The 22649-nt window shown below is 47.6% G+C and overlaps 1 protein-coding gene across 6 annotated transcripts in view; it reads left to right on the top strand.

Moving 5' to 3' along the window:
* Nucleotides 1-22649, top strand: part of ATF7IP (activating transcription factor 7 interacting protein) — an 813149-nt gene that overhangs the window by 411586 nt on the left and 378914 nt on the right. For all 6 annotated transcript variants that reach the window (XM_069652710.1, XM_069652711.1, XM_069652713.1 and 3 more), the window contains 3 exons: nucleotides 18853-18998; nucleotides 19237-19371; nucleotides 19599-19664. In XM_069652710.1, coding sequence (XP_069508811.1) covers nucleotides 18853-18998; nucleotides 19237-19371; nucleotides 19599-19664 — 347 coding nt within the window. The remainder of the gene's footprint in view (nucleotides 1-18852; nucleotides 18999-19236; nucleotides 19372-19598; nucleotides 19665-22649) is intronic.

The following is a 22649-nucleotide window of genomic DNA, read 5'->3' as shown; positions in this document are numbered from 1 at the left end:
CCCTTTGAGGAACTACTCACCCCCCCCTCCCAAGTTGATCTGTTCGCGACCAGTGCCAACCGTAAGTGCGAACTGTACTGCTCAAGGGAATTTCTCTCTAGGCGATGCGTTCATGGTGGACTGGGAATTTCCACTTCTTTACGCATGTCCTCCAGTCCCCATCATTCTTAACGTAATAAGGAGGTTGTGAAGGTTCAAGAAATCCATGATCCTAATTGCCCTGGATTGGGCCAGGAGGACATGGTACCCGGACCTTCTGGACATGTCCATCTGCCCTCCCATTCATCTTCCACTAAGATGACCTTCCATCCGGATATCAGGACTCTTGGCCATCACGCATGGTTCCTGAAAAGCCGAGATACAAGGATTGGGACCTACCGGACGATGTAATGAAGGTGTTCCTTGCGGCCAGAAGACCAAATCTTTATACCGCTGCCATTGGAATAAGTTCTGCAGCTGGTGTAGAGAGAAGAATGTTGACCCTTTCTCATGCAATACACAGATGGTGTTATCTTTTCTTTTAGACTTGGCAAATCTGGGGCTCCAGATTGGAACAATCAAAGGATAACTAGCAGCGTTATCCATCTTCAAGTGCACTGCAGAGGAAGTCTCCTATTTGAAGATTCCTCTGGTAATGCAATTCTTAAAAGGATTAACTAATGTTTATCCTCGACTCCTTTCCAAGTTGCACGGTGGGATCTCAATTTGGTTTTACACTATCTAATGGGTGCTCCTTTTGAACCTCTTCATTCTTGCCCATTAAGACTTCTCACCTTAAACAGTTTTCTTAGTGGCTATAACATCTGCCTGAAGGGTGAGTGAGCTACAGGCATTATCATGCAAGACTGCTCGTACTGATTTTCAGAATGACAGAGTGATAGTGAAAGTGAAGCCTAAATTTCTCCCTAAGGTTGTTTCTGAATTTCACATCACTCAGAAAATAACCTTACCGTCCTTTTATCCTCTGCCACACCCAGGAAATGAGGAAGAAAGGCTTCAGACTCAAACACTAAGTGTGCACTGAGTTTCTACATTACCAGATTGGCAAGACTGAGACAGAATGATCAGTTGTTTGCGGGCTGTACAGATCATAAACCGGTTCTAGCCATCACTAAACAAACCATCTCTAGGTGGATTATTTTAACAATTTCAGAGTGTTAGACTGGCCGGAAAAGACCCTTCAGAACATCGAAGGGCTCACTCCACAGAGGGTATCGCAACTTTGCAGAGGGGAGTTTCAATAAAGGATATTTGTGCTGCTGCCACATGGTTGTCAGCACACACTTTTACGAAATGCTACAGCCTGGACTGGATTCTTCCACTAGTGAAGAGTCTGTTTTTGGAAAGGCAGTACTGCACTCTTGTGCAGTCTTGATCACTTCAATTTTACTCCCTCCTCCGAATAAAGTAACTGCTTTGGGAGTGTATCAAAGATGAGGAATACATGGGAGGACACAATCCATTCAAAGAACAAGTTACTTACTCATGGTAACGTTGTTTCGACTGGATGTTCAACCCACGTATTCCTTATCGTAATAAAACTTCCTTTGTGGTTAGTCTGCGCTCTCTGGTGGAGTAACTGTCTAATTCAAGACAGTGCTTCGCTCTTCAAAACGGAACTGAGCAACGGGTGCTGCACGCGCTACTTATACCAGTGATTACGTCTACATCAGGACGGAGACCTCCGAGGGACATCAACTAGACCAGGCATCGACGCACAGCACCCTGTACTGGGAAAACTATTTTCCAGAGCAGCAAGCTGGATATTAGGAAATATCAAAGATGAGGAATACGTGGGAAGAACATCAGATTGAAAGAACGTTACCATGCGTAATTAACTTCTTATCAAGCATGGATTTGCATGCAAACCCTCCCTCCTGCCCCTCTGCGTCTATTCTTGGTCATACTGCCACTTTACGTGCTTCCAAATCTGAAGATGGCTGCCAGGGGAGAGGTTTAGGGAGAGGGCAGTCATTGGCTGGGGGCAGTATAACCCAGAGCTCAGTGATTGGTTTATAGAAGAAAGATTGTTTATAAACCAAAGTAAAACTGTTTTTTCTTTTACTGAGGATTCCCAGCCTGATAAATATTCATGAACATGTGAATCCATGCTAGACCCATGCTGGAGAACAGTTACAGGTAAGTAACTTGTTCCATTCTAACCTTAGTCTTTGGCCACTAGGCTTCCAATTTTCTAATTCAGCAGAGTTAGGACCGTTCAATATCTCCAGGAGGTCTGCAGATAGGCAGGGCTTCTGGCCAGGAGAAGAAAGGATTGCTGGCAATCTTCCAAGGTCCCGGTGCCATCAGTGAAATGTGAAATGGCTTCAGGAGTCCCAGTTAATCGATGATTTGGGCTAGAATTGCCCCCGCCTACCAAGTGCATGCACTATTCAAAGTGGCATGGTCTGTTCAATGCGGGACAGCCTCTGGCCACTGCATCTGCCCAGCAGCAGGCATGCTTGGTGTGGGTTGGGTCCAGACAGACCCAGACGCCAACTTCCAGTCACACACACAGACTGCCACTTTGGCTGCGAAAGCTGGAACTTTCCCTGGGAAAGGGCTTACCTTACATGGAAAATCCAGCCACTCCGAGAGGAAGAGCGTCAAACTAAAAGATGGCCAAAGGACGGGAAAATCTCAAGGCACTCCCATTTTATAGTATGGCATTAAGCAGTAACATTCAAAGTGCACAAGACTATAAAAAGAGAGAACCCCTACAAAGGTTTCTGGGGTCATCAGCCCATTCTGAGGCCATTATTGAAGTATCCCAAAAGGTACCAAAACAAAGTTAAAGGGAGGCATTGTGTCCCAGCCATACTTTACGTAATGTGATGTGTGCCGGAAAAATTTGCACTGTAGTGTGTAAGGACAGACTTCCAACAAAGGATTCTTCAAGGCTTCTAACTACTCTGCAGATTTGGCACCCTTTTACAAGTACCTGATGAACAACAAATATTGCTGGTCGGATTCTCTTCACTCTCTCGGTCCAGCACTCTGGTGAGAGGTATTCGATTGATGTCTCTGAGGACTCCACCAAACATTCAGAGAATCAGACTTCGGAAGACTTGGCAAAAGTTCCCGTGGTATTGGCGGTTTGCAGCTCAGCAAGATTGCAGCATGTTTAGGGATGGCTCTATAAATGCAGGTCTTAAGACTAGTGAGTCTTGCCACTCTCTGGGAAGTGGTAGTCTTCAGGACCCCCACGTCGATTGGAAGGAAGGGTTAAAACAGGCTCTGTTTAAACAGCTGGCTCTCTGGTCGCTGGAATCCGATACAGCCATCTTTTCATCTTCCTCTTCGGATTTCGTTCCAGTGGTCGACCTGTCAGCAGCTTCCAGAATCGGATTATTTATCAGGAACCCAACCATAAATTCTGCCAACTCCTCCTTCAGTTTACTGAAGGTGGCGGTTCGCTGTCCAATCAGGACAGCCAGCTCCCCGGTAGTAAGGGGTTCTTTTCAAGCAAACTGGAAGATGATTGGCTGCTGAGTTTCAGACTCCTCCCTCGCTTCCTGCCTTCACAGACACTCTGGAGCCTTTGCAAGAAATAAAGGGTTCCTGCCTAAGACAAAACTTCAACCAGGACCTCCACCTCCTAGGACGGCAGAGGAAGACCCACACATACCTAAACGACTGTGAAAAAGGGAGTCCATCCTTCTGTGCATTAGCGCGGCTGATTTCACAGCCTGCGAGTAATATGACTAAAGTCGTTGAGGTATAACCACTGCCACCAGCCAGTCAAGTTAGCTTGCTATTGAAACAACGTTACCAGAGCAGTGAGAAAGGGAATCCAATAAAGCTCCTCAGCACTCCACATAAGGTGGGGGTGTGCCTGTCTGACACATTAAATGTAAATGGGATGGAAATCCTTTTTTACTCTAGGGAACAGTAGTTCACCCAATATATCAAGGGAAATTATAAAAACGAATCCCAAGGGCAACACTGCATATAAGATGCTGTGTGCTGTCATAGTAAAATGCATACATCCCAAAAGTTAAAGGAAACTATAAATCCATACTTACACTATGGAGAGACATAAAACGATCACTCCTAAAATTAGTAAAAAAGGGTGAGGGGTAGGCTAGGGGTGATTCTCACTCACCCAGAAACCAGGGAAAAATGATCACCAATTCCTGAGAATATTTCTGGGATTGACACAGGTAAGGAAGATTTATCATAAATAAGAACATCTTCCCTAATATGGACAACAGTTATCCTGCAGTGACGGCATAAGGACTGATCGGTGCCCCCCCCCCCCCCCGAAATAGATGGTTAGCAAGGTAAGTGGAGGGAAAAGGTTTAACTAGCCTCTGAATGTCAGAAAAGGTTCAACACAATAGCAAAATGTAGGGTGACTGATTCAGGTCTATGGAGCGAACGCAGTAAAAAGAGAAAAATCTTTCCTAACTCCTATGCAGGAAGTCCTTTGTAATCGCTTAAAAGTAAATACATTGAATAGAACAATGCCAGAATAGATTCAGGAGTTGGACCAAACATTGGAAGGTTTAATCTGCACTGAACACGTGAAAAGGGGTTCTTTTGTTGAGTCCATTCCACCAAAGTCCTGTCCTGGGCACACACTGCACAGATGGTGCGTCAATTGCATACTCGGTTTGAGCATTAAATTAAGAAATAAAGTAGACAGAGTCGGAGAAAAGGCCAACCTTAATGGAAAAAAGATACTAACATTATTGAAGCTCCATTTAAAGTCACTATCCCTGGAAAAACAAAGAAACCTAAAATTACAATCAAATCAGTTCCTAGTGAAGAGTGAAAAGCCCTTACTCCTACGTTCCGTCCCCTTTCTTCCATACTTATGGGACATTCCTCCGTCCTGTGGGACGGGACCGAAGCACTTTGTAAAAGCATCAAAAAAAGTTGCAAAAATGTTTAGTCCTTCCTCTCTTTCTACGTGGGGTACAGCACGAGGCCGTAACCCCGCCCATCTTGGCTCCGCATCGCCCATCAGTCCTTTTCCCCGCTTGTTTCTTGACTGGAGGCACTTGCATCTGCAGAAGAATTTCTTCCTTTTTTTCCTCCTCTCTGGCTTTCGCTAGTGATCGCGTAGTAGTCTGTCTAGGTTGTTTAAACTAGACTTTCCAAATTGTAATTCGTGTCAGCGGACCTTCGCGAGGGCGGACCCCAGCCTCTTTGTTTAGAATGCTTGGGTCCCGATCACCTTTGGGACTCCTGTTTCTATTGTGATTCCCTTTCGCTCTGGGCCTGGAGGAGGTGTTTCAACGCACTCTTCCTACGCATTTTCAATCCTTCATCGATGAAAAGAAGAAACGCCCGGTGAGTAATTCACTATTTAGAGCACCTCGGCAGGTGGACTCCTTCCCAGGGTCTTTCCGGGCCGGGAGGAGCGTCGACCGCTCTGTCACCAGGGCATGCCCTGAGGTGCTTTCTGGGCTTAAAAAGTGTACCAGAGTTTTCTCAGAGGGTCTCCGTAAGGGGCCTGTGGGCACCGGAATACAATCCGAGGCCTGTCCTGTGGGGGCTTCGTGTAGACCTATTTCTACTGAATCGTGGGGTACCGGAGCTCCCTCCGAGGTCTCCTTATCGGATTTTCTCAAAAGTACTGGGGTGCGCCCTGAAGCCTCTGCTGAGCCTGGTAAAACCGAACGTATGTTCGAGGCCCGCTGTGAAGAGGCTTCTACCGGACTCTGGTCTGAGGTCCCTCATACAGAGGCTAAGGTTAACAACAGTTCTGAGAGGCCTGAGAAGGCCTTATCGGTGAAAGGTTTTTCTCACCGGTCCCGCTCTTGTGGCGACACCAGAACCATTGAGGGGGCAAGGGGTGAGCTTTTGAATCGAAGTGCCTCCTTTATCGGCAGTGCCAAGGTCCTGTGAAGGCTAGTTTGGCTGTTGGTATGTCGCAGAAACATTCCAGGCCGCATAGTACCGACTCGGCCGAGGTTCCTTGTGTAAAGGCTAAAATGAAGAACCCTGATCCATCGGCGGGGACCCCTGCTTCACTTCCTCAAGTGCCGCAGTTCCCCTCAGGTGATGGCGAAATGGCGGCCATTTTGGGCGCTTCCCCTACAACTACGCCATCAGCCTCAGGTGTGAGGAGCGGTTCTGTAGGTGAACATAAGGTTCCTTGTGCGCGTCCTTTTCGTCTAGATTTCGACTGGAATGCTCGGATGCCTATTCCGCACAACATCTTGCTGCCTGTGGGTTCGGCACCCTTTGATTTATGTGGATACCTCTGGGGATGGGCCCGTTTGGCAACCCTCCCCTCTGCGTCCCTGGAACTATCCTCCTTATGAGAGGCCTTCTCCGGCAGCTCCAAAGCCTTCTCCGCAGGACGCTTTTTTCGGCAAATTTCAGACGCTCGTGCGTACCGACCCCATGAGGGAGTATTTCAAGGGTCTTTATAGGGAGATATGCCCGCCTGTGCCTCTGGCTCCTCCCGCGCCTCTGGTGGTTCCACCGGCACCGCCTTTGCCTGCGGTGCCTCCCCTTCCGCCCTTGCCCCCATTGTCCCCGTTGAACAAGGCGGTACCAGACGTAGTTCAACAAGACCATGACCTGTCGGATGATGCGCAGGGCGATCAGGACAGCGAAGACCAGCCCCGCTCTATTCGAGCTTTCCACGACCGGGTACTGGACATGTCTATTGGATGTTCTAGTTCCCGAGGCACCCGCTCCGCAGGAGGGTGTGCTTTCGGGGGCGTTCACCTCATCTCCTTCGGAGCGTACCGGCCTGTTCTTGCAGAAGGACGTTTTGGCTGAGGTCCATAGGGTCTGGGAGAAGTCACACTCTGGACTTTTCGTCAATAAGAAAATTGATGCGCGATACAGGCTGCATTCTTCGGAAGAGGTGGCCGTAGTGTCTTGTCCGCCCCCCTCCTCCACGGTGGTGGCTGCGGCCACTTTGCAGTTCAGGCCTGCAGCATCCTCTTCTACGGCGGCTACTCAGGTCCTGGGGAAAGAGGACAAGCTCCTCGACTCCTTTGGGAGGAAGATTTTTGCTAACTCGGCCCTGCAGCTCTGGCCGGCCAATGCAGAACTTGTTAGCGGGGGCGAATCTGAAAATGTGGAGAGGTCTGTCGGAGTTCGAGGAATTAATTCCGGTCGAGAAGATGGGGAACTTTAAGGCGGGATTGTCGGATGCCAGGGTTTTGGCTCAGGATCTGTTGGAGGCCGCCGCTCACCACGTCGACACTTCAGCTCGGGGGCCTTATTCTGGGAGTTGATACCTCTCGACGGGCGTGGTAGCATGCCACCAAGTTCTTAAAGGAGGTGCAGGACAAGTTGTTGGACCTGCCGTTTGATGGTAAGGAGCTTTTCTATTCCACAAAGGATGTGGAGCAGACCAAAACGAAGGACAGCACCCAGACAGCAAAGTCCTTGTCCATCCTGGTTAAAACTCCTTTTAGAACCCAGAGATGGTTGTCGCAAAGCCAGCCCTCCTCTGGCTTTAGAGGGTTTCTAGATCGGAAATCCCGCAGAGCGGATACCCCTTTGGGTAATAACCGCCAGAGGCAGCAAAGGACTCGGTTTTTCTCCCGCTCCTCAGCCGCCTCGTCAGGTTCCGGTGGTAACACCACTGAAAAGCCTGCCAAATGAGGGTTCTCCACGCTTGCACGAGACCCCGGTGGGAGGACGCATTGCGTCTCATTGGGAGGGGTGGCAGACCATCACCGAGGACCGGTGGGTCTTGTCAGTCACTCGGGTGGGCTTGGGCTTACCCTTACCCCCTGCCCCACCCTTCAACCCTCCTTTCCAGCAGTCGGGGTTGTGCTCCCTAAAAGCCGAAGTTCAGAAACTGCTGGACAACAGAGCTGTGGAACCCGTTCCTCTTGGGGAACGAGGGGAGGGCTTGTACTCCCGGCTGTTTACGGTGTCCAAACCCAACCAGGCTGGCCTGCGCACCATCCTAGACCTTTCCCAGTTCAATCTTTTCCTACCCCCAAGAGAAATTAAAGATGATTACGCCTGGCCAGATACGGTCCTCTTTGCAGATGGGCGATTGGCTCAGCGTGGTGGACCTTCAGGATGCGTACATGCATATTTTGATCTGGAATCCGCACAGGAGATAGCTCTGTTTCTCTGTGGGAGATGAGCATTTCCAGTTTTCAGTGCTTCCTTTTGGCCTCAGCTCGACGCCGCGTGTCTTCATGAATATGTTGGTGATTGCGGCATATCTTGGTCTGCAGGGTATCCATGTGTATCCGCATTTGGACGACTGGCTCTTACGCAGCCCTTGCCTGTTGAAAGCCGCGTGCAATCTTTGTTCTCTCCTTCAGCTCCTGTTCCATCTTGGGCTGTCAGTGAACTGGCAGAAATCTTCCATAACGGTCTCGCAGGACTTGATTTTCCTGGGTTTTCGCTGGAACCTGATCGACGGCAGAGTGTACCTGACCGGGGACAGAATGGCGGATCTGTTGGCCACATGTCAGATGTTTGCGCAGTCAGAGAGCATGTTGGCCTGGTGGTTCCAGAGGCTGCTGGGCCTCGTGCGTATTGGCTCTGCCTCTTGCTCGCCTCAAGATGAGGCGGACACAGATGGCTCTTCGGAGTTCTTGGCGTCAGGTTGTGGATCCGGACTCCAAGTTGGTATTGATTCCGGCTTCCATGAGAGCGGACCTGGAGTGGTGGTCGTCTCTCAGCAACCTGTAGGTGGTTGTGGGTTTTCAGGACCCAGCCCCTATGGTAACGGTCACAACGGACTCCTCCCTTCTTGAAGGCCGGGGGGGTGCGACGTTGGATCTTCTTCAGGTCTCGGGTCTTTGGTCGCCTCAGGACAAGTTCCTCCACATAAATCATCTGAAGCTTCTGGCGATCTTCCTAGCGCTCAAGATGTTCAGACCGATCATTGCCAACAAAGTGGTCCATATTCGCATGGACAATGTGGTGTCAATGTATTACATGAACAAGCAAGGGGGCACCAAGTCGCCTCCTCTTGTGGACCCGTCCATCCAGATTTGGGAGTGGGCGGTTCGTCAGGGTGTCTGGCTAGTTGCTGTACACATTCCGGGCCAGCAAAATGTCACGGCAGATGCCCTCAGTCGACGGACGATGGTCAGCTACGAGTGGGAATTGAAGGCGGAGATCCTCTCATTGATTTTCCTGCGTTGGGGCACTCCGGAAGTGAACCTCTTTGCGACAGCGGCAAACAAGCTTCCTCTGTATACCTCCAGAAACAGACTGGGAGCCTCCTCTTTGGGGTATGCTCTCGAGATTCCATGGCACAACATGAGGGCCTAGTACTAAATAGATGGGTATCCCGTACTTCGCTGATAACAAGGGGAAGAAACTCGCAATAGTAAACAATGGTCAAGCCAGCGGATTTGAAACTAAGTTCACTTGGACAAACATAGTTCCATCAGTAATATGGAAACAGTAACCCACAGTCAACACCGCAGATCACCCCATACAGACCACAATAAGAACTTTAAAAGGATACATTTGTTTATTATTTTAGTCAAATTTCATTAAGAAAATATTAAATAGTTTGAAATTCACACAATTCAATGCCAGTTAACAATACAGGGGAAGAGTGGCAATAGTCCCTCAAATAGATATTCAGTTGGCAGGACAATATTCTCCATCGGGGAAAGAAAAAATCTCTCAAGCTGATGGACCCAGGTCAACTGGACAATGGTAGATATAGCAATTTGATTCAATTAATAAGTTGATTAAATCAACCTATCACATAGGCAAAAGAAAAGAAGGAACAGTAATTTGATCCCAAATAGGGCAGTCCAGTAGTGTGTTAGCACTGCAACACCTCACAATCCTAAAACCATGCACATGAAAATCTGACATAGGATGCTATACGACAACATGAGGGCCTACGCTTTCCCGCCTCTGCCTCTGATTCATCGGACAATTTGCAAGCTGAAGAACACGGTGAACTGTTCTCTTCTGCTCATAGCCCGTGGTGGCTGGCCAGGTTTTGGTTCTCGGAACTTCAACACCTGTCGGTGTATCCACCGATCAGATTAGAGTCTCGACCTGCTTAATCAGGATCAACAGCGGTGGCATCCCTCCCCACAATCGTTCAGCTTGGCGGCATGGTGCATGAGTTCAGGTCTTTCGAACATCTTAGCCTGTCTGCGGATAACATGCGTATTATTCAGGCAGCCAGGAAACCCTCCACTAGGTCCCAGTATAGAAGCAAATGGCTTAGGTTCTGTCATTGGTGCTTAGACAAACAGCTGGACCCAAGGGCGGCTACAATTGACACTGTGTTGTCCTTTGTATCCCACCTAGCAGAGTCGGGAATTCATGTTCTGTCATGCAGAACTTATCTTTCGGCGGTATCTGCCTTCCTGTCTACGGACCAATGCTATTACTTTGTCTAATTCAGTGGTTAAGAGACATTTCGCAGGTTTGACACGCCTTTATCCCCCGGTTCGTAATCCGCAACCGTTGTGGGATCTAAATGTGGTCCTTAAGGCGTTGTGCCATAAACCTTTCGAACCAATGGTCACGGTGGACCTCAAACACCTGTCTTGGAAGGTGTCCTTTTACGGTTGCCGTTACCTCAGCAAGGCGTGTGAGTGAGCTCCAGGCTTTGTCGGTGGAGCATCCCTTCTTGGTTTTTTTACAAGGATAAGGTGGTCATACGGACAAACCCTTCCTTCCGACCGAAGGTGGTCTCTGATTTCCATCTAAATCAATATTTCGAAGGGATTGTGTCCTCCGACATTCCTTATCTTGATTTTAATAGATCACTTCCAGCTTGCTGGCTTCGGAAATTCTTTTCAGTAGAGGGCGCTGCGGGTCGACGTCCCTTGACAGCTTCCGTATTGGCACCGACGTCATCGTGCGTATAAATGGACTTGCGCAGCATCCGTTGCTTAGTTCCGTTTTTCCGCGCTTCGTGGACATCGGAATCGTGTTGCTCAGTTCTTTCTTCAAGTATTTCTTATTATTCCCCGAAGATATCTTCTTCATTCGATGGCTTCCTCTTCCAAACCGTCGACCCCACGGTCCGGCTTCAAAAAGTGTCGAGATTGTGGGAAGAAAATGTCGTTGACGGATCCTCACATGATCTGTTTGTGGTGCCTGGGATCAGAGCATCACTGTGCGGAATGCGAGGACTGTATGCCCATGATGGTGAAAGCCTTGAAGGAGCGTAAGGGGAAGCTAGAAAGAGGTAAGGCTCTTAAAACTTCAACTTCTTCGAAAGTTTCCTCGGCAGAGTCGAGACATTCGTCTCCTTGCCATCACAGGAAACCTTCTCGCTCAAGGTCTCGAAGCGTTTCCTATCAGTCTTCGAGATCTAAACACTCGAAAAAAAAAGAGGCGTCATAGATCTTCTTCTTCGTCGTCTTCTACTTCCCCATTAAGGGTCAACTGCCCCACGAAACACAGCTCTCCAGCTAAGTGGGAGGGATTCCGTAAAAAAATGCTTGTTGTCTTCGAGAAAACGGCATCGACCCCCTCAGAGATGGCTAAAGGTGATACCCTGGGTGAAAGACCCGAAAAATCGAAACGCTGCGAGTCGTTGCACCCGGCGAAAGAAACTGCCCGAGAGCGTCATGAACCCTCGAGCAAAGGCAGTAAAACCGCGCCGTCGTCTAAGGTTCCTTCGACTCACAAATCTGCGTCAACGCCTTTATCGAAGGGTCCATCGACACACAAATCTGTCGAATCAACGCAGTCTTCGACACCGATAAAGGACAGACCTACTGCTGTTACTACATCTACTACATCTACGTCAGTAGACGTACCGAGGGCTACGACCATGACCTCGAGGATGTCGTCGATAACCTCAACGACTCCAAGTAGGATTCCGATCCTCTCGAGTTCTTCGAGTCCTCTTCATACTTTTTCGACGCCTTTTTCGTTTTCATCGAAGCCTTTGACTTCCGCGTCGACAATTTTGACGTTTTCTCAACCAATGACTACAAGCTTGGCCCCTTCTGCTTTAGAAATGGGTTTTAAACCATACCCAAGGTCAGATTATTTCAGACCTGTAGGGTCCCCTTCCTCTATATATGAGGAAGGGGAGGATTCTGACCATGAAAGACCCTTTGGGATTACAGAGGACCACTACACCTATTCCAGAGGAATGTATCTCTGAAGAGAATAGATTGAAGGACCTGCAAGACTCTTTGCATGAGGCAAGTGGTTTAGATACTTCTCCAGAAGTAGAATTCGCTAAACCAGACCCAGGGGAACATGCTGAGAGCCCTTATAGGGTCTTAATGGCCAGAATAATGGAGTTCATCATGGGTTGGTCTACACCTTCACCTTCTTTTCAACAGGATGATCTTACGGACATTTTACTTCAAGGCCCACAGGAAGATCCTGTGGTTCCCTTTCATACTGCATTGCAGAGAAAAATATCATGTCAACTGTGAAACCGCTGAGGTTATCCCGGCAGTTACCCTATATTTGGCAGATAGTTTTTTGTTATCTGCTTCTGACCCTGAATATTTGAGCAAACATCCAACCCCAGAGAGTTTGGTTGTACAAGCAGCAACTTCATCGAACAGTAAATCTGCATACCCTACTATTCCATAAGACGGGGATGATAAAAGGTTTGACGCTATGTCAAAAAAGGTCTTCTCGGCATGTAGCATGGCGCTTAAATCCATTAATGCTACTTGCATGCTCGCAAGATTCAGTCATACACTTTGGGAGTGTGCTTTATCTGCGGCTGACTGTCTCCCGGAAGGAGAGGAAAGGGAAGCATTTCTGAACATCATTAAAGATGGTAAAGACGCAATGTGTGAGTCCCTTCAAACTGGCATTGATTCTGCTGACAGTATCAGCAGGGCCATGGCGGCAAGTACTACAATCCGCAGATTTGCGTGGTTGCGAAAGTCTGGTTTTGCTCCAGATGTACAGGCCAGACTTTTGAATATGCCCTTTGACGGCACTTCTTTGTTTGGTAAGAAGGCTGATGACAGCCTAGAGAAATTAAAACATCCAAGGCTGCAGCGAAATCTCTTGGAGCTGCAATCCGTCAAACTCAATATCGCCCCCCAGGAACCTCTTGGAGGGGTGGATCCTTTCGCTTTTATTCCGCATTTGGAAAAGGCAGAGGACAGTTTGCTCAAAGGGGCCAAAAACTATTCACCCGCGGTGGACGGGTTAAAAATACAAAAGCCGCTACAGCAGCAGGTGCCTCTTTGCCCTCAGCATTTGCGTCAGCCGCCTCTAAACCACTCTTGAGGCCTCGCCTCACAAAGACAGCAGTAGGGGGCAGGTTAACTCAACATCTGACGGAATGGCAGGCTATTACGTCAGATGCTTGGGCATTGGTGACAGTTGCCCAAGGTTACTGCCTGTGTTTTCTACGCACCCCTCAGTCGTCCACCGGGGAACAACTCTTTGAAGTTTCCAGATCCGTTCCTTTGGCAGGAGATTCTAGACCTGCTAGAGAAAGGTGCCATAGAACGGGTACCTGTAGCAGAGAGGAACAAGGGTTGGTATTCCCCCTATTTTCTAGTACCGAAAAAGGACGGAGGACTGAGACCCATCTTGGACTTACGAGAATTGAACAAATTCCTCAGGAAAGACAAGTTCAAGATGGTGACCCTCTCTCAGATCCTTCAGGCCCTCCAGCATCAGGACTGGCTGGTATCTCTAGACCTTCAGGATGCTTATTTCCATGTGCCGATCCCTCTCAAACACAGGAAATACCTGAGGTTTGCAACTGGCAACTCTCACTATCAATTTTGAGATCTGCCATTTGGGCTGACCTCCACCCCGATGGTCTTCACCAAGCTAATGTCGGTAGTGGTTGCAAGTCTAAGGAGGCAAGGGATCCACGTCTACCCCTACCTAGACGATTGGTTGATCAGAGCAGTATCTTCGGAACAAGCTAAGATGCAACTAGATTATGTCTGCCACTTCCTTCACAAACTGGGCTTCGCCCTCAATTTAAAGAAGTCACAGATGATACCATCACAGAGATTCAAATTTATCGGAGCGGCCCTGGACACTTCCCTGGGGAAAGCCTCGCCACCAGAGGTGAGGGCTCAAGATATTCTGCAGATGGTCACCAAGTTTCAAAATGCCCAGCGTCTCCCAGCCTTCGCCTTTTTGAGGTTGCTAGGCCTCATGGCATCCTGCATCTTCCTTGTGCCAGAGGCTCGCCTGAGAATGAGATCTCTCCAGTGGGCACTAAGAACCCAGTGGTCGCAATTCTCAGGAAGAATGACAGATCTCCTTCAGGTCCCGGACAAAGTGGCTCGAGACCTTCAGTGGTGGGCCTGTCAGAACATTTTGAAAGGAGAACAGTTTTGGCAACCATGGCCGGAGATGGCAGTAGTCCCAGATGCCTCACTCACAGGGTGGGGAACCGATGCCAACGACTTGACCATCAGCGCTCGTTGGTCTCCATCGGAGTCCAGACTACATATCAACCTGTTGGAGCTGAGAGCTATCAGACTAGCGCTGAAGGATTTTCTGCCATCTGTACAAGGGAATAATTTCCTAATAATGACAGACAACACACTACCTCAACAAAAGAGGAGGTGTAGGATCACTGCCACTGTTCAGAGAGGCGATGCAGCTCTGGTTTTGGGCAATTCAAGAAGGAATCTCTCTATCGGCAGTTCACTTAGTTGGAGAGAAGAACTTGACAGCGGACGCTCTGAGCAGGCAGAGCACAATCTCCCACGAGTGGTAGATGGCTCAGGAATTTCTTCAAGAGATCTTCACCCTTTGGGGAACCCCTCAAGTGGTTCTGTTCGCCACCAGTATCAACAGGAAGTGCGATCAGTTTTGTTCAAGGGAATTTCCCCCGAGAGGAGATCTAGGGGACGCGTTTGTAGTGGACTGGGAGTTCCCACTTCTGTACGCGTTTCCTCCAGTCCCTGTCATTCCTCAAATGATCAGGAGGTTGAGAAGATTCCGGAAGACTATGATCCTATTTGCCCCAGACTGGTCCTGGAGAACGTGGTACCCAGACCTTCTGGACATGTCCATCTGCCCTCCGATTCGTCTTCCACACAGGAAGGATCTTCTCTCGCAGAAGGGAGGTCAGGTTCCCCATCCAGACATCAGAACCCTCAACCTTCACGCTTGGTTTCTGAAAGGTTGAGATACAAGGATTGGGACCTCCCAGATGACGTCATGGAGGTGTTGCTTACGGCTAGAAGGCCAGCAACAAAGACTTTATAACGCTGCCGTTGGAACACGTTTTGCAGCTGGTGTAGAGAAGAGAATATCGACGCCTTTTCATGTGGTACACCAATGGTGTTATCTTTTTTACTCTATTTGGGGAATTCAGGTCATCAAGTTGGTACGATCAAGGGCTACCTCGCAGCGCTGTCGTTCTTCAAGCGCACTGCGGAGGAGCCATCATATTTCAAATTACCACTAGTAATCCAATTTCTGAAGGGGTTGACTAATGTCTATGCCCCAAAGCCGTTCCAAGTTCCCTTGTGGGACTTAATTCTAGTCTTACATTTCCTGAGGGGTACTCCCTTTGAACCACTCCTTTCTTGTTCATTAAAATTTCTCACCCTTAAAACAGTCTTACTAGTGGCTTTGACATCTGCCAGAAGAGAGCGATTTACAAGCTCTATCTTGCAAACCTCCTCATACAATTTTTCACAAAGACAAAGTTGTCCTTCAAGTGAAGCCTAATTTCCTCCCAAAGGTAGTCTCTGAATTCCACATCACTCAGAAGATAACCTTACCTTCATTCTATCCTCCTCCCCATCCTGGGAAAGAGGAAGAGAGGCTTCATAGGCTGGATCCAAGGCGAGCCTTGAGTTTTTTTTTTATATTAGCAGACTTGCTAAGATTAGGCAAGCAGACCAACTGTTTATAGGTTATGCAGGACACAAATTAGGATTGCCAATCACAAAACAGACCATTTCCAGATGGATTATTTTAGCCATTCTAGAATGCTACAAATTGGCAGGGAAAGTGCCCCCTCAACACCTTAGAGCTCATTCAACCAGGGGTATCGCAGCCTCTTCGGCCCTCCAAAGAGGTGTACCGATTTGACATATGTGCGGCTGCCACATGGTCCTCCGCGCATACATTTACAAAATTCTACAATCTGGAGTCCTCCTCTAGCCAGGAGACGAGATTTGGCAAAGCTTTGTTACACTCTGTTCATTCTTTAAGGGAAATATTCCAATTTTACTCCAACCTCCGTTTACACACCACTGCTATGGGAGTCTATCAAGATGAGGAATACGTCGGAGGACACAATCCCTTCGAAGAACAAGTTGCTTCTTACCTGGTAACGTTCTTTCGATGGATGTTTCTCCGACTTATTCCTTATCGCCCCTCCCATCCATCCCCTAAGTAAAACTTCCCTTGTAGTTGCAGTTTACGCTCCTTCAAGGTCAATAACCAATTCATGCACAGCTACTCTTAAGCTTCAAAACCGAACTGAGCAACACACGCTGCGCAAGTCTATTTATACGCACGATGATGTCGGCGCCGATACGGAGGCTGTCGAGGGACACCAACTTGAGGGGCGCCGACGCGCAGCGCCCTCTACTGAAAAAAAATTCCGAGGCCAGCAAGCTGGAAGTGATCTGTTAAAATCAAGATGAGGAATACGTGGGAGGAACATCCCATCAACAGAACGTTGCAAGGTAAGCAGTAACTTGTTCATCTGCCTCCTGGTCGTCTTCCCGAACCCTGCTTCAGAAGCGGAAAGGGTTCTGCACTGCTTGGATGTTAGAAGGGCTCTTAAATTCTGTCTGGAGAGGACTTCCGAATTTAGGAACTCTTCTCAACTGTTGGTGACCTTTGGTAATCCACAAGGAAAGCAGGCCTCTAAGGCGACCATCTCCAGATGGATTGCTGCCTGTATTACGGAGTCTTACACTGTCCAAGGGCTGCAGCCTCCTAAAGGTTTTCATGCACACCTGGTGTGGGGCAAGGCAGCCGTAGTTGCCTTTCAAAAATATGTCCCTTGGGAGAGCATCGCAAAAGCAGCTACTTGGGCCTCCCCATCAGCCTTTTGTAAACATTGTCTAGACTTGAACTCCAGATCTGATGTTCAGTTTGTCCAGGCTGTGCTAAAGAACCTTTTTCAATAGGGGTTTTCCATCCACCGGTAGTTCCTGTAAGGAGTGCTTGGGAATCTCCAATAAGTATGGGGAAAGGGGATGGGATGTAGGAGTATAACCAGGTTACTCCCCGTAGTGACCACCTTACTCCTAGTCCATAGTCCCCTTTCCTCCATACGCCCGCCCATCGTCCCCTCTAATAAGGTTCCTCTATTATTGCTTAAAGGTCTGTGACCTGGCGATAGAAAAGGACTGATGGGCGATGCGTAGGGCGGAGCTAAGATGGGCGGTGTAATAACTAGTAATATCTTTGTCTTGCCAAGGTTCAAACACAATCTAGATTCACCCACCTGGATTCTTCTCCTGCGCAGATCTCTTCGAAGCCAGAGGAAAATGGGGGAAATACCAGAAAATCCCTCCGCTGGCCTGAACAAAAAGGCTTCGGCCCGCGGTGAGACCTCCTGGGAAAACCCCCCGAAAGGGGAAAAACCCTGTGCAGGGAAGAGCTGCTAGAGTTTGATGATTCCAGTCAAACTCCTTCTTCCTCTGATCCGAAGTGCTCTAATCTCCAGGAGGACCGGTTGGTAAGTGATACGTAAGAGTCAAAGAACAAGATGAAAAAGTGAGTAATAGAATGCACTCAAGAGGACAGTCCCCGATGTTAAAGGAATAGGAGTGGTTAAACTAGGACTCGTAGCTTACCCTGATATGCTACTCAAAATGCCTGAAACGACGGAGGAAGTGGTCAGGGAAAGGGATGCAAACAGAAATATGGCACCAGACTGCAACTAAGAAATAAGGAACCGATAGCTTCAAGAACAAAATAAAGACAAGGCACAGAAATGAAACTCTATCAGGATCAGTAAGAATCACTCGTTACCCTTAGAGAGAGAAGGAGGTAAGATATTGTAGGTCCAGAAGCCTGCCGGGACTGGAAATGAAGAGGACACTATTCTCCTAGCCGGGACGTCTGACTGCTGGAAGCATAACGAAAAGGAGAATCAGAACGAAATATCCCAACGGCCCTCAATACTAAGAGAGAGAGAAATCCCAGAGGCACCTACCCGATTACTGTGTACTGAGTGTCCGAGGCGGCATCTCCATGACACGGAGCAAGTGAAAGGGAAAACAGCCGGGATAGATCTGGAGTTCTCCCAGGATTGGACAAAGGAGAGAATAGAATAGAATCCACAATAGATGAGGGCTAGAAATTCAGAATCCCTGCCTATTTATTCCCCAAGTGTTCTGAAAAGTAATTAAGGAAGAATAGAGACAAACTCACGGAGCGTGGCTGGAGACTAGCAATGCATTGAGGGACGTTCCGTGTATCCAGAAAAGCGTTGTGCGTGACGGGGGGGGCGGGACTCCCGGCACGTCACTGTGCGTCAGGAACACTGGACTGCTCAGGTCAGAATGAGCCTCCGCCATGTTGTAGGGAGGAGTTTCCGTGTTATACTCGTGTTGTACTCTTAGATAAAAATCACAGGCGGGGTTACAGACTCGTGCCGTACCCCGCGTAGAAAGAGAGGAAGGACTAGACATTTTTGCAAAATGTTTTGGATGCTTTTAGAAAGTGCTCCGGTCCTGTCCCACAGGACGGCGGAATGTCCCATAAGTATGGAGGAAAGGGCACTATGGACTAGGAGTAAGGTGGTCACTACGGTGAGTAACCTGGTTAGTAATAGCAACTTATGTTTAAATGCACACCGGTATTAAAATCCTGTTAGGCAGTGAAATTCTAGCTACTGACCCAACGTTTGTATCTTACTCAGAACGCACATGGTCAAGGTAGATGTCTGCAAAGCAGAACCTTAAAAGGGAAGTGGGGATGACCTTCAATCTATTGCTGAAAAGTCCTGAGCAACCTCATAAATTCCACTGTGCCTTGTGCTTCCAGGTGAAGTTGCTCGGCGGAAGCGCTCAAAGTCTGAAGACCTGGACGGCGCACAGTCCAAACGACGTCGGCACGAGGGTGAAGACTATGAAGCGGAACTGCAGGTGAAGTTCACGGCTCGTGCTGATGTGGACCAGAAGTTGCAGAAGGTAATTATGAGCCCTGTACTTGTGTTAATATGGAGTATCAATTTGTTGGAATTTGGATTTTGGGTGTACTCGGTCTGCAACATTTAATAGGGACTTTGGATAAAGACAATATCAGTTATTGAAATAACTACTTTTTGTGGGTTCCTTTGCCACTGCACTTCCCCATTTTGTTGGTAATCTTTCAGTGGTTCCTCACTGGTCCTTTCCATGGCTCATAACATTTAAACATTTTTTGCAGGTCGTTCAGAGACTGTTGGAGGAGAAGCTATGTGCACTGCAATGTGCCGTCTTCGACAAGACACTGGCAGATCTGAAAACCAGAGTGGAAAAGCTTGAGTGCAAAAAGCATGAAAGTGTTTTAAACGGTATCCAGGTAAGGCAGGGCAATACAAGGATTCCGACTGCTTGTGAACCAATTAGTCCTATACCCAATTAGTACGTTTAGACCTGACTATTCTGTCACATGCTGCAGTCACCTGATGTCCTATCAACTACTGCTTTGAAGATGATACCAGTAGGTTGCAAAGACTAGCAATTGGCAGATGCTTTTCATCTCTTGATTTTGTAGTTATTATTTGAATGTTTCCTTTTTTGTTACAGGCGAAAATTGCCCGATTGTCCAAGCGTTTTGGAGCCGCAAAGGAAGACTTGAAAAAGAGGCAGGAGGTAATGGAAATGAGAAGCTCATAGTTTTTGGTAGTCTTAAAAATGTAGACCTTGTGATTGGTTGGTTTTTAGATGTCATTTGAGCCCCTCCATTTTGACAGTCATGCAGCCAACACAATTTAGTCTCTGGTAGCTATAAAATCAGTTTTTGGTTTCGAAGTATCTGAAACGATCTTAGGTCTGTGTTGATTCGAAGGGAAATTGTTAGGTTAGATTTTCATATTTGTGATAAATCTATCTGACCTGTGCCAACCCCAGAACTTTTTGCTTGGAATTGGGGATGATTTCTCATTGTCCCTAGGTGAGTGGGAATCTTTTTCCCCGCTCACCTAGTCTTTTACTCTTTCTATGGTGTGACCTTTTTATGTCTCTCCATAGTATAGTGTATGTTGGAGTTATAGTTTCCTATAACATTTGGGTTTAGGCTGTGTTGCCCCTTTTGGGCGTCCCTGTTAATTTCTTTTAATGTACTTGGGTGAACTACTGTTCCCAAGTGGTAAAGAGGGATTCTCATCCATTTTAGATTGTTTATAGTGAGCCACCACACGCCACCTTATGTGGAGTGCTGGGGGGGGGGATCCAAAATATCCCCTTGCTTATCCCCTTGCTTACTGGTATCATTTTTGTTACAATTGCAAGTTTACGTGAATGGCTGGTGGCAGTGGTTTTACCTTGGTGTCTTATTACTCGCAGGCTGGTAAATCTGCATCCGTAATTCACAGAAGGGCACCATTCTGCTAGAATGGTGGGGTTCCTTCTTTTTCACCATTTTTAAATATGGTTGTTTCTTCTGTGGTATTACCCTGCCATTCTAGGCAGGAACAACCTCAGTGGTAGTTTTGTCTTTGGCGGGAATACTTTGTATTCCCTGCCTTGGGTCCAGAGTGTCTGAGGAGGCAGGACGTAAGGGAGAAGTCAAAGCTCTGCAGCCTTTTGTCATTCACCTTGCCTGAAAGGAACCGACTCCCAGTAGAGGCTTGGGGGGCTGGCTGTCCTGATTGGACAGCCAGACCACCCCTTTCTGTGAACTGCAGGTAGAGATTGCAGAAGTGGTGCTCTTCCTGATAAATACTCAGAATTGGAAGCTGCTGACAAGTCGAACACTGGAGCTGAAACCAAAGAGAAAGATGAAGAAAATGAGCCTGCTGTGTAACCGAGCCTGTGCAACCCTTCCTTCGAATCGACCTGGGGGCCCCGAATGCAATGAACCCTACCCAGAGGCTGGTGAGATCCACTAGTCTCAAGAACTGTATTTTGTGCCACGCCACAACGTGCTGTGACCTTGCTGGGCTGCACACCGCCAATAACCTAGTACCTAGAGCCTGAGTGCAGTGTATGGTTTTCTGAAGTCCGAATCCGTTTGAAACTTTGGTAGACTCTTGCTGGATCTCCAGAGACACAATTTGAATCACTGATGTCCCCTCACCAGAGTGCAGGGCAACGAGAGTGAAGAGAATCCGACCTGCGATAATGTTTCTTCATCTGGCTGCTGTAGATAGGAGCCAAATCCTCACAGCCCTGAGAATCCATGAAGAAACCTTTGCTGGAAGCCTCCTCCGACGACTGCTGCAAGTTCCCATCCAGTGGCCAGTTCTGTCTTCTCCAGTACAAGAATCCAGGGACCGGGCCCTGTGCTACTGTAGCCTGATGGCATCCACTCCGAAGATCTTCTCTTCTACTAAGGTACTGTGTGGGCTTGGGTAATACCTTAAGTCTAGTGTGCATCCTGTGAGGCTGAGTGGGTGATTTGTGCGGTTGGGAGCTTGCCCATACAATTTGCCCAGGCCTAATGCTGAAACACATATAGGGAGCCTTCTGTTAAGTCCCTGAACACTTTAACAAACTCTGATAGTGAATAAATACTTGTTTATGAAGATCTCCTATGGAACTTTGATTTTCCTGCAACTGAACCCTAGCTCAGCCTGCCCCTCTTCTGCCTCAGAGAACTCATGCAATAGACTAGGGAAGGACTGGATAAGAAAAGGATTCTGCCTTGAAAGTATAACACATGTAAAAGTACTTGCTTGCTAAAGAGGTTAGTGTGGTAACTGACTCTGTGAAAGAATTTACTAAGTGTATGCTTACCTTTGAGATCGATTGTGCCCCTCTAAAAAGTATATTGAGTGGTATTTTCTCCCTTTCTAATGGTACTGATTTATCATTGCTTAACTGAATGAGTGTAAAAGCTTACCAATAGTGTTTACCTTCTTTGAATAAAATTATTTTTGAAAAACATTTTTTATTGTGCATTTAGTCACACAAAAGGACTTTTTACACATTGTACACAATGAAACGAAAAATAAAGAAAAATGCACTTCCAGCTTGTAAATTTAAATGATTCAAAACATGAAAAGCAGAATGATAAGGTAAAAAACAGAATCAAGTTAAATAATCATTTAAAATAACAATATTATGCTACTTCAATCAAGCAATATTCTCCAGCATGGGGTCTGGCATGGATTCACATGCCCATGAATATTCCCCGTCAGGCTGTGAATCCTCGGTAAAGAAAAAATCAGTTTAATTTTTGAACTGTATCTCCAAACAACCAATCACTGAGCTCTGGGTCCTACTGCCCCCACCCAATGACTGCCCTCCACCTAAACCCCTGCTCTGGAAGCTATCTTCAGATTTTTACTGCACATTTTAAGTGTTGGGAGTCCTTGTGTTTAGCTCTCGAGCTTTTACTGCGTTTTTTCGCTTTTAGGAAGAGTTTGTTTTTCATTCAATTGAGCCTTGTGCTCCATCGATCAACCTTCATATTAACGGGGACCCTTTTTTCAGATTCTTCAGCACCCCTCAAGGGTGTATTTTGTAGAGTTTCTTTGTGAAGGCTTCCAGAAGATTCTTCGGGCCTACACTGCGTGGACCATGTGAGAGGAGAAGGACTCGGCTCCCCTGTTCAAGATTTGCTCTGACTGCTGCTTGTGGAATGTCTTTTCGGACGACAAGCATTCCCACACTGCCTGTACCCGATGCACTAGG

Source organism: Ambystoma mexicanum, chromosome 3p (genome assembly GCF_040938575.1).
Source record: "Ambystoma mexicanum isolate Mex_15411 chromosome 3p, UKY_AmexF1_1, whole genome shotgun sequence".
Lineage (NCBI taxonomy): Eukaryota > Metazoa > Chordata > Amphibia > Caudata > Ambystomatidae > Ambystoma > Ambystoma mexicanum.
This window is presented reverse-complemented; position numbering and strand designations above follow the sequence as displayed.